This window comes from Callorhinus ursinus, unplaced genomic scaffold (genome assembly GCF_003265705.2).
Source record: "Callorhinus ursinus isolate GAN/ISIS: 27379988/994484 unplaced genomic scaffold, GSC_fseal_2.0 scaffold22, whole genome shotgun sequence".
Classification (NCBI taxonomy): Eukaryota; Metazoa; Chordata; class Mammalia; order Carnivora; family Otariidae; genus Callorhinus; species Callorhinus ursinus.
The window spans coordinates 10,765,526-10,778,200 of NW_027397084.1; the positions used below are offsets into that span (position 1 = coordinate 10,765,526).

General features: G+C 40.9%; 1 protein-coding gene across 2 annotated transcripts in view; it reads left to right on the forward strand.

Annotated features, from left to right (window-relative positions):
- The window catches only part of EFHC1 (EF-hand domain containing 1), a 77,069-nt gene that overhangs the window by 30,213 nt on the left and 34,181 nt on the right, over positions 1-12,675 (forward strand). For both annotated transcript variants that reach the window (XM_025890351.2, XM_025890350.2), the window contains exons 6-7: positions 4,245-4,465; positions 10,676-10,816. In XM_025890351.2, coding sequence (XP_025746136.1) covers positions 4,245-4,465; positions 10,676-10,816 — 362 coding nt within the window. The remainder of the gene's footprint in view (positions 1-4,244; positions 4,466-10,675; positions 10,817-12,675) is intronic.

Here is a 12,675-nt window from a genome sequence, read left to right on the forward strand (position 1 = left end):
ACACATTCAATGCAATCCCCATCAAAATACCATCCACTTTTTTCAAAGAAATGGAACAAATAATCCTAAAATTTATATGGAACCAGAAGAGACCCAGAATAGCCAGAGGAATACTGAAAAAGAAAAGCAAAGCTGGCGGCATCACAATTCCGGACTTCCAGCTCTATTACAAAGCTGTCATCATAAAGACAGTTTGGTACTGGCACAAAAACAGACACATAGATCAATGGAACAGAATCGAGAGCCCAGAAATGGACCCTCAACTCTATGGTCAACTTATTTTTGACAAAGCAGGAAAGAATGTCCAATGGCAAAAAGACAGTCTCTTCAACAAATGGTGTTGGGAAAATTGGACAGCCACATGCAGAAGAATGAAACTGGACCATTTCCTTACACCACACACAAAAATAGACTCCAAATGGTTGAAAGACCTAAACGTGAGACAGGAGTCCATCCAAATCCTAAAGGAGAACACAGGTAGCAACCTTTTCGACCTTAGCCACAGCAACTTCTTCCTAGAAACATCGCCAAAGGCACGGGAAGCCAGGGCAAAAATGAACTATTGGGATTTCATCAAGATAAAAAGCTTTTGCACAGCAAAAGAAACAGTCCACAAAACCAAAAGACAACCGACAGAATGGGAGAAAATATTTGCAAATGACATATCAGATAAAGGGCTAGTATCCAAAATCTATAAAGAACTCATCAAACTCAACACCCAAAGAACAAATAATCCAATCAAGAAATGGGCAGAAGACATGAACAGACATTTCTCCAAAGAAGACATCCAAATGGCCAACAGGCACATGAAAAAGTGCTCAACATCGCTCGGCATCAGGGAAATCCAAATCAAAACCTCAATGAGATACCACCTCACACCCGTCAGAATGGCTAAAATTAACAAGTCAGGGAACGACAGATGTTGGCGGGGATGTGGAGAAAGGGGAACCCTCCTACACTGTTGGTGGGAATGCAAGCTGGTGCAACCCCTCTGGAAAACAGTATGGAGGTTCCTCAAACAGTTGAAATTAGAGCTACTGTTCGATCCAGCAATTGCACTACTGGGTATTTACCCCAAAGATACAAATGTAGGGACCCGAAGGGGTACATGCACCCCGATGTTTATAGCAGCAATGTCCACAATAGCCAAACTGTGGAAAGAGCCAAGATGCCCATCGACAGATGAATGGATAAAGAAGATGTGGTATATATACACAATGGAATATTATGCATCCATCAAAAGGAATGAGATCTTGCCATTTGCAACGATGTGGATGGAACTGGAGGGTGTTATGCTTAGTGAAATAAGTCAATCAGAGAAAGACATGTATCACATGACCTCAGTGATATGAGGAATTCTTAATCTCAGGAAACAAACTGAGTGTTACTGGAGTGGTTGGGGGTGGGAGGGATGGGGTGGTTGGGTGATAGACATTGGGGAGGGTATGTGCTACGGTGAGCGCTGTGAATTGTGCAAGACTGTTGAATCATAGATCTGTACTTCTGAAACAAATAACGCAACATATTTTAAGAAAAAAGAAAAAGAAGAAGATAACAGGAGAGGAAGAAAAGGGGAGTATGTCAGAGGGGGAGCCGAACCATGAGAGATGATGGACTCTGAAAAACAAACTGAGGGTTCTAGAGGGGAGGGGGGTGGGGGGATGGGTTAGCCTGGTGATGGGTATTGAGGAGGGCACGTTCTGCATGGAGCACTGGGTGTTATGAACAAACAATGAATCATGGAACACTGCATCAAAAACTAATGATGTAATATATGGTGATTAACATAACAATAAAAATTTTTAAAAAATTAAAAAAAAAAGAATTGTATTTACCAGGAAAATGTACTAATTTTAAACTTGAATGCAGTTAGTAACATGGCTTCAAAACATGAAAGGCAAAAATTTATAGCATTATTAGGCAAAAGAATGGACAAATTCATCAAAATAGTGGGAGTCATTAAAACATTTCTTCTTATAATTGTTAGATCAAAAAAGATAAGTCAATAACCACATATATGTATATATGATTTAAATAATAGAATTGTCAGTGTTGATATAATGAATATGTATATGCATCAACACCTGGAGAATTCCCATTTCTTCAAGTACAAATGGAACACTTATAAAAACTGGTCAGTCTTAACAAATTTTTAAAATCTGGGCATCTTATACAATATTTTCTAATTTTAACACAAGTTACATTTCAATTTCAGAACTACTAAAAAACTCATGTATTTGGAAATTAATTTCAGTTAGATGAAAAGAGCAAATTTTAATTGAAATTAAATTTTTATTCCAGTATAGTTAACATACAAGTGTTAGTTTCAGGTGTACAATATAGTGATTCAACGCTTCCATGTATTACTCAGTGCTCATCAAGATACGTGGACTTTTAATCCCCTTCAACTATTTCACCCATCCCTCTACCAACTTCCCTTCTGGTAACCATCCATTTGTTCTCTGTAGTTAAGAGTCAGTTTTTTGGTTTGTCTCTTTTGTGTGTGTGTGAAATGAGCAAAGTTTTAGAAAAATTTAACTTGTCCAAGAGGAAATAGAGACCAAATATCTTTAACCATTAAGGAAATAGAATCACTTAAAAAATTCTCCACAAAGGAAACACCAGATCTAGATAATTTTTCAGTTTTGCCAAATAAAGAACAGCTAATTCTAAACCTAATACAGATTCATAGAAAAGAACTAATTCATTCATTAAGAAAAGACCAGTAAGGGCGCCTGGGTGGCTCAGTTGGTTAAGCGACTGCCTTCAGCTCAGGTCATGATCCTGGAGTCCTGGGATCGAGTCCCACATCAGGCTCCCTGCTCAGCAGGGAGTCTGCTTCTCCCTCTGACCCTCCCCACTCTCATGTGCTCTCTCTCTCTCTCATTCTTTCTCTCAAATAAATAAAAAAAAAAAAACTCTTTAAAAAAAAAAAGAAAAGACCAATAAAACCAAAGACACCATGAGTAAGACTACAGTCATATATGCAAAAAACTTAAATAAAATATCAGTAAATGAAATCTAGCTATATATGAAAAAGATAATCGTTAAGCAAAAAAGTTGAATGGTAGTATAGTGTGTGTGCACACGTGTGTGCACATGCACACACATACACACCCCAGGTCTCCTGGAACATTGTTGACTGTGCCCCCCAGTGGTCATCATTTCCTGGGGTAACTCAAAGGGGTCTAGTAGGGTTAGGCACTAGGCAATGGGAGAAGGAACCCTTGGTCTGTAGGGCTTTTAAGATGCATGATTGGGAAAATCATGATCTTTTGTCATGATTAAGGGCTGGCGCTCAAGCCTTTCTGCCTGATGTAACAAAACCTTAGCCTTCTTCCCTGTTTTTCCATCTTAGTAGTTATCAGTTGGGAGAATAGTGGCCTCTCAAGCACCCTGTGATCAGAGTTCTAGGGTCAAGCTTTGTGGTTACAGCTATACAGTGTGGCACTTTACCAGAATTGACTATCTTACGGTTTCCATGGTGGCCATGCTGCAGGGAATCAGTCTTAAATAAGTCAGTCCTTAGTTCTCATAAAACAATGTGATAGAATTGGATTTATTCCTCCCAAAATGCAAGGTTGATTCTACATTTGAAAATCTGTTGAGTGCCCAGATAAACAGATTAGTATGATCATCTCACTGACCCTGCCTCCCGCCAGAGGACTAGGTCAGACTGTCCTAGCAGTGATCACAATTGAAATGAAACTATTATTTGTGTAATTGTTTAGTATCCGTTGTCCCAAACAGACTGTTTTCTCCATCAAGGCAGAGATCTCACCTACACTGTTAATTGTTATAATCTCGGTATTTAGCAGTGAACCTGGTACATGATACATGTGGTCATTGATAATATGTTGTGTGAATGAATAAATGGGTCAAAGGTTGAACTGAATGACTTAGATCCCTCCGTTGATCTTGTATTCTATGGAAGGACATTTATTCTTTCCTCCTGTAATGATTTCCCCTAAGCATGAGTTCTGCTAAGGTTAGTGACCTGTACTGATAGTTCAGGCTGAATAAGGGAGAGAGACTTCACAAAAACTATCTGGGATATTATTTCTGTGTCCGGTCAACAGATGGAAATACACAACCTTATTTTCTGCTGGAGAGTAGAGGAGACCCCTGACCAGAGCTAGAGACCATTCTCCCTCGAATTCTCAAGAGTGCCCAGCTGCTGTGTGTCAGTCTTTCTTCCCATCCTTATTCCTTTTCTTTCTTCTCTCCCTGTTATCTTCTGTCAGAGAACTTCCCTCAGTGTGTGCTGGAGATCTCTGATCAAGAGGTGTTGGAATGGTATACTGCCAAAGACTTCATTGTGGGGAAACCACTCACTATCCTCGGGAGAACCTTCTTCATCTATGATTGCGATTCTTTCACTCGACAGTATTACAAAGAAAAGTTTGGAATCTCTGATTTACCACGTATTGATGTAAGCAAGAAGGAGCCACCTCCTGTGAAACCGGTAATGGAACACTAGTTCCGAGTGTAGTGCGAGAATTAATCTTTTGATATAGAGGTTTAAGAAAAAGAAAAAACAGAGTCATGTGAATACCCAATAAAAAATGGACAAAGCATATGATACAGAACACTTCACAAAAGAAGAAATACAAATGGCTAATGAACATATGAAAAGACCCTCCTCCATGCTCAGTGCAGAGTTTTGCTTCAAATTCTCTGTCCTTCCCCCTCTCCTTCTGCCCCTCTCCCTCTCGTGCCCCTCCCGCTCATGCTCGCTCTCTGTCTCTCTCTAAAAAATAAATAAATAAATCCTTAAAAAAAAAAAAGACCCTCAACTTAACTGATAATCAAAGAAAATAGAAATGAAAATAATGAGGTTTTGGATCTATTTGATTTAAAAAGACACAATATCCATTGTTTGCCCTGATCTGAGGAAGTGGACATTTTCTTTTCTTTTCTTTTTTTTTTTTTAAAGTAATCCCTACACGCACGATCAGGCTCAAACCCACAACCCTGAGACCAAGAGCCCCATGCCCTACTGACTATGCCAGCCAGATACCCCGAAATGGTCATTTTCATATACTGTTAACAGGAGAGCCAAGAGGAAAAACCTTTTTGAATTTTTTTTTTAAAGATTTTATTTATTTATTTGAGAGAGGGAATGAGATAGAGAGAGCATGAGAGGGGGGAGGGTCAGAGGGAGAAGCAGACTCCCCGCTGAGCAGGGAGCCCGATGCGGGACTCGATCCCAGAACTCCAGGATCATGACCTGAGCCGAAGGCAGTCGCCCAACCAACTGAGCCACCCAGGCGCCCCAAGAGAAACCTTTTTGAAGGACAGTGTCGTCATTTTAATTTTTTCAAAATAAAATATTACCTGTCTCTTGATCTAGAAAATCTGGTTTGGGGACCATAAAGCAATAGGTGTAAGGATATGTGTAAGTAAGGATTACTTATAATAAAGTGTAAGGAGATTGGCAGAATAAACTATAGAACAGTGAGAAGAATGTGAGACTATAAGACTGGTTAAAGAGAAAAAGAGGAAGTCAGTCTCTGCATATCAACATGGAAAAATGTCCATGTTTGTCACATTTGTAAGTGAATGCATTTATGTGATACGGCCCTGTTTGTATAAATTGCTGCATACAGTATCTGCCTACACTTACCAAAGAGAGGACCTGGAGGACTCTCCACCCACACTGTTCGCAGTGGGTAGTTCCACATGTGAGAATGGGAGTGGGGAGGGCAGTGCAAGATGACAAGGGACCTTTCTTTTTATACTCTGTGTGCTTTTAATTTCTCTTCTTATACCAAACCTTGTATTACTTCTGTTTATTATTTTTTATTTTTATTTGTTTAAAGATTATTTATTTGAGAGAGAGAGACAGAGAGAGTACAAGCAGGTGGAGAGGCAGAGGGAGAGGGAGAAGCAGACTCCCTGCTGAGCTGGGAGCCAGACGTGGGACTCGATCTCAGGACCCGGAGATCATGACCTGAGCCGAAGGCAGACGCTTAACCATCTGAGCCACCCAGGCGCCCCATGTAATTTTTTTATTTTGATTAAAAAAGACATCTCTTAAAATTCCAGACAGCTAGGGCATTTCACTATTCCCTGCCTATCTATCAGACCCTTTTACTTAAAAACTATTTGGGAGTGAACAGAAGCTGATTAATGAAGATGTTGGAAGATGGCTTTCTTTCATTGCCACATAGCTTTCCTTAGAATTATACTGAACCACAAAATTTAGTACTTTGTACCACAGAGTCCACTCTGATCTGTGAGTAAGGTCATGGTTCTTTTAAATGCACCCACATGGTAATCGGATAGACTTGAGCCTTCAGAGTGGTTCAGCCACATATTTTAGAAATTCAAGTAAGAATTGCATGTGGGGCCACCTGGGTCACTTAGTCCGTTGAGCGACCGACTCTTGATTTCGGCTCAAGTCATGGTCTCAGGATCGTGGGATGGAGCCCCACGTGGGGCTCTGTACTGGGCGTGAGTCGGCTTGAGATTCTTTCTCTCCCCTCCCACCCGCCTCGCACTTGCGCACCCTCTTTCTCTCAAAAAAAAAAAAAAATTGCCTGTGTTAAAAATTACACATTATTCAGCAAATTCAAGAAGTATCTGATGTGGGGCGCCTGGGTGGCTCAGTTGGTTAAGCGAGTGCCTTCAGCTCAGGTCATGATCCTGGAGTCCTGGGATCGAGTCCCGCATCAGACTCCCCGCTCGGCAGGGAGTCTGCTTCTCCCTCTGACCCTACCCCCTCTCATGCTCTCTCTGTCTCATTCTTTCTCTCTCGAGTAAATAAATAAAATTTTTATTGAAAAAAAATATCTGATGTGTTAAGGCAGCGCCATATCCCAGACTGTCAGCATTGGCACCTGTTCTGTGCATTTGGGGCCAGAGAAATGTATCCAGCCTCTTTGGTCTGTTGCCTATATATAAAATTGGGTATTGATACCTGTGACTTATCTTTATATATAAAGATATATATCTTTACCCCTCTGTGTGTAAAATAAGGTTGTGGCTCTTTCTTTTCAAAAGAAAGCTGTGAATGGAAGGATGGAATTAATGAATTCCTCCAGCGCAGGCGTCTGCCTTCCCCTGATCGGCTGCCCTGCTTCTTGCATTTAGCCTCCAAGTACTCTGAGTTAGCTGTGGTTCTGGCAGCACAGCCTCCTGTTTCACTCTCCTGCACTTTTGCTGATGCTCTTTCATGCGTTTGAACCCCTTTGCCATCATTTCTTTACACAGCTCTTCCTTACCCTTCCAGACTCGGTGTAGGCCTCCTCTCTTCCAAGAAGGCATCTCTAAGCTCCCAGCAGGCTTAATCACCTCTCCTGTGTGTTCCTTGGGTCCTGTGCCTCCCTCTGCTAGCACTTACCTATTATATTAAAATATCTGTCTAAGAATCTTTTCTACTACACCATAATGTCCTTGAGGCCAGGGAGCACCTAACTCAGTGCCTAGCAAATAGGACGCATGTGGTATGTTTCTTGAACTAGACAAGAAGACTGCCTGTGAAGTATGCATTTGTTCCCCAAAGAGGCAAGTGATATCTTAGGCCAGCCTTTTGGAACCAACATTTCATAAAAACAATTACAAAGAAGGATTTGGACTTAATATGCTATGAGTTCCCAGGGGCAATAAAACTTCTGGAAGGAATATGGATCAAGATAATACTTCTTGCTGTCAGTTTTTTTTCTCTGAATGGATTCTTTACCAATGAATAGGCTCATTGATTAAGAATTATAATAAAGCCCTTGCTCCTATCCCCAAATATTGGGGTACCATTTGTTGCAATATATGAGAAAAAGTACCATAGGAAAGATCTAGATTTTGATTAAGCAAACTATTCCATCACTTTAGTTTATAGAGAAGTATAGTATGAGATAGCAGTCCAAGGTCACACTGCAAAGTACAAGGGGGAGTTTATTAAATGCCAAACCCCTTTACAAGAAGGAATCTGACCTAACCAGGAAGTAGAATGGGGAGGGACTGCAATATAATAGTGCATTTTTCTTAGTGAAAAGGCTTTGATCCATCTTTTGAGCTGATAAAAGTTCTGAGTCCTACAACGCCTCTGCTCCCCATTCTTTCACTCTCATCTTTTTCTTCTAACCTGTCTTCTAAAGAAAGGAAGGGAAGGGAGGGCTTAGATAGAGAGCAGAGTGAACTGAAGAACCACTGTAGATTTTGGTTCATTTGTTTTGCCCTGTCTCAGTCACCCTGTAAAATAAAACCAATTCTCCATCCATACATAGGGCACATGAGTCATAGTATTTGGTCAGTTTATTTTCAGTAAATTCTCTATAATAAACAATTACACATAAGCGCTCTCAGCTTGTCCATGGAAGTCTTTGTTGGAAATGAGTAGGAGAGCACCACTTACCAAACAGCAAATACCTTTCAGCTCTCCTTAGTCATTATGCTTCTGTCATTTAAATCCTGCACAACGTGGTTGGAAAGTAGGGATGGGAAGCTGTAGCTGGGTTCTCAAGGGATAAAGCTAGAGGCAGGCCAGTGGTCAGGGGTAGAAGCAGATATGAAGAGGATATATTCAATTCAAGAATCATGACACTTAAGTCAGGCTAATCTGTTAGCTCAGGAGTAAGTAAACATATCCACTGGCCAGATGTGTCCGTCTCAGGTTGACTCCATCGGGAGACCTGCTGGTAGGGAAGACAAAGAATCCAGAACTAGGAGAGCAAATCCGCTATGGAGCTGGCCTCGAGAAGCTTTATCTGGAGGATTATGGGACTCTCAAGCTCCTTGTGTACTTGTTTTGTTAAGATAATGTGGGTGGAGCATGTGAGCAGGATTATCGAGGAGTGAGTGGCTCATCTAGTTTAGAACAGGACATTGACAGTAGACAGTAGCTTGCAGGACGAGAAACATAGTGCCAGAACCCCAGGCATAGGAGCTGATATTTAGGGAAGGTCTTCATTCCAAGCAGGGGGCATAAGGTGTGATTCAGAAAAAATAGGTTGAACTCTGTTAAAACACAAAAAGGATTTGAGAGGAAGGTGTTCAGAGGCTTACCTCCCTATTTCAAAATTCTTCAATCTCCACTGCCAACACCCAGAGGAAGTTTAGATTCCACTGTATATTTCTGCCTATGCTCTAGAGTAACTCAAATGCTCAGCATGTGGTGTCTCACCCAAGGTCCCTCTGTCCATGGCAAACTTGTATATTCATTGAGTAGTGGTTTTGCATTTAGAGCAAGTTAGGCCGTTGTCCATCTACTGGATGCACTAGTCATATTTCCTCCATGATGATCACATTACGGCCCCAGGAGGTGGGCGAAGAGGCAGTGATCCAGGCACTACACCTTGGTTGAGCAGAGTAGTCACAGGTTTTGAGGAAGTAACGGTTACAGATGGACCGTATAGACTAATTTGTCAAAGTGCTTCAATGCAATATATAAAAAGATTTGGGGAAGGTCCCTACACATGAAATGTATGGAATAAGCTGACTTTGCTGAGAAAGCATAGCAAAAAGGAGTCAAAGAGAAAGAACTCTGCTGCAGTCCTCATCAAGGAGAGGAAAACAGCCGCTGAACTCAAGTTTTTAGACCAAGAAATCCTACCATCTTAGAGTGGCGCTTTCAGCTCTTCATGGGGCCTGAATGAAAAATAAAAGCTCATCCTGTACTTTCACGCTAACTCACCAAATAACCGTCATAGCAGAAGTTTGGTGTCTTGAGTTTGCTCCTTTGCTAGAAAAGGAGAGTCCTGAGTGGACAAGGAGTCTGAGTTCTCAGTAAAGAATGGCCGCCATCCCTGTTTGTGTGGCAAAAATCAAGAAATAAAAATACTAGAAATAAGGAGATAAATAGGAAAACAGTAGCACGAACCAAGTCCTACCCTCCCCCAATGCCAACACACACACACACCCCCTAGAACAAAGAAGTCACAGACCATTGGGCTTGTCCATGGTAGGATGACCACAGGGCCAGGATTGGGACCAGGAATAGGGCCAGGTCCTGCTTTGGTGGTTAAGGGATCAGTGGACGTCAGCAACACACGAGTCCTCCCCTATCCACGGTTTTGTTTTCACGATTTCCATTACCCACGGTCAACCGCAGTCTGGAAGCAGATGACCCTCCTCCTGATGTATCATCAGAAGGTCAATAGTAGCTTAACACTATGTCACAACACCTATGTCATGCACCTCACTTCATCTCATCATGTAGGCATTTTATCATCTTATGTCATCACAAGAAGGGTGAGTGTAATACAATAAAATATTTTGAGAGAGAGACCACATTCACGTAACTTTTATTACAGTATGTCGTTATAATTGTTCTATTTTATTATTGGTTATTATTGTTAATCTCTTCCTGTGTCTATAAGTTAAATTTTATCAAACATATGTGTGGGAAAAAGCATAGTATATATAGGGTTCAGGCATCCACTGGGGGTCTTGGAACATATCCCCGGTGGGTAAGGGGGACTGCTGAACTTTTGGTCTAGCCCTTTGGGTTACTCTGTAGCAGCATCAGTCACTCCTATGAGCAAGGATCATGGTGTATAAAGCTTATATATAAAAAGGAATGGAATAGGCAATGTTTTAGTTTCTGACTACAGTACATTTGTGTATATAGAAATTGCTTTTGAATAAGTATCTTCTAGATATTTAAAAAAGAAACTTGGTTACCTTTAATGTAATTTTAACACAAATAGCATCTGCTTTACTTCTTCTATTTCTCCAGGAATTACCTCCTTATAACGGTTATGGACTTGTTGAAGACTCTGCTCAGAATTGCTTTGTTCTCATTCCAAAGGCTCCGAAAAAAGATGTTATTAAAATGCTGGTGAACGATAACAAGGTGCTTCGTTATTTGGCTGCACTGGTGAGGATGATTTCTGTGTGCTCAGATTCCGTTCAGTCTCAGTACTGTGCCCAGTGGTCCTTTTTGTCTGTTAAGCTGTAGGGTAACAGTCTTCAGAGTCGTGTGTTATTTAAACAGCCACGGGACCCAGTCCCCAGCCTTTGGGTGGGTTGGGTAGTGTTAGCAGTGGTGCCCTGAGCCAAGACCTAGCTCTAGTCCTATCTCCTGGAAACATCGTTCTTAGACTGTTAATCTCTCCCTTCTACCCCTCAAATTTTGACTGACCTTTTTGCCTTTTTTATTAAGTAATTATGAAAGTCTGACACAGTGAAATTATCTGTGTACTTGTGTGCAATCGAGTGTACTGTGATTTCCTTGAGGGAGGGACCATATCTTACTAATTTTTATCATTACTTGTGATATCTAGCTTGATGTATTTTGTATTTCTTAAATGTAATAAATGGGATCCTACCAATTTAATAGATAATTGCCTTTGAAAGGTCATATGGCTAGTGGATTAAGAGCATGGGTTTGGAAACAGACATAAATTTAAATCCTGAATATTCCACTCATTGGCTGAGTTACCTGAGGCAAATTACTGATAGGAGTTCAAAGGGTAATGTCTTTAAAAATGGAAAGAATACAGAAATAGGAATATAAGCATTCTATTTAGAAATATGGATATAAATAGAAATTGAAATAAGCTACTTCTGGGAATAGGAATTGGGAGTGTGGGAGGTGGGCCAAGTGATTTTTCAAACTGTATGCATATATTTGAAAAAATAAAAATTAAATCAAGACATAGTTGACTACTATATTTTAGAAAAATGTTGAACAAAGCTTTAAATAAAAAGGAAGTTCTAGCAAACTCTAGGCCAAGTAGCATACTCCCTACTATAAAAATTCTGATTAATGAACCTTTTACAGTATTACCAAGTTCTCTCAGTTGGGAGGGCTTCCTAGTTTCCATCAACGTTCTGTTTCTTGACCTGGGCGGTGGTTCCACGAGTGTTCACTTAATGAAAATTCTTTGAACTGTACATTTTGGTTTTTTGCAGTTTTTCTCTATGCATGTTATAGTTCACAGTAAAAAGTGTATACATATAAAAGAAATAAAGTATGCTAAACCCAGACAGGCGGTTGGGGCCTAAGTGCAAGTATGGCTAGTGAAGTATCTGGGGCTCAGGGTGGAGTGCCGGTGGAGGGACTTGGGGAAGCTCGAGAAGGTAAGAACTCAACTTGAGCAGTGGTCTCCACAGCAGCAGGCTTGACCTTCCAAGGAGCCTGTGGACAGCTTATACTCCATGGACGCTCTGAAGAAAATGTTACAGCCTCTGCTTATAATTTATCAGGAGTGTACTTTTTTTTTATAGCCCCTGATGTTTTTATATGTACTTTGTAGGGCACAGAACATGTTTATGTAGAAGAATAGATGTTGAATTATTCATCCATTCAACAAATATTAGAGAATGACTTTGGGCTTGGCATTGTTCTAGGCATTGAGGGTACAGTGGAAAACAAGACAGACAAATCTCTGGCCTTGTGGAGCTTACATTCCAGTTAAGGGTATTCTGGTCAAGAGTAAATACATCATCAAAGAACAAGTAGTAAGCGTGCTGTGAAAAGTAAAGCAGGAGACAGAGTGATGGGGAGGCGCTCGTTTAACTGGTCAATAAGGAAAATGCTGGGGAGGGGACGCACAGCTGAGTGGAGACCAGAATGAATGGCCTAGGGAGCTAGCCAGCAGCATATCTGAGGGAACTGCATTTCATGCAGATGTGGTGTACAGGGAATGGAGGCTAGAGAGAGAGAAATGAAGACAGGATCAGGCACCAGCTGAGAGTCTTACAGCTAGTGGCCTAACAAGGCCAGAGGCATAG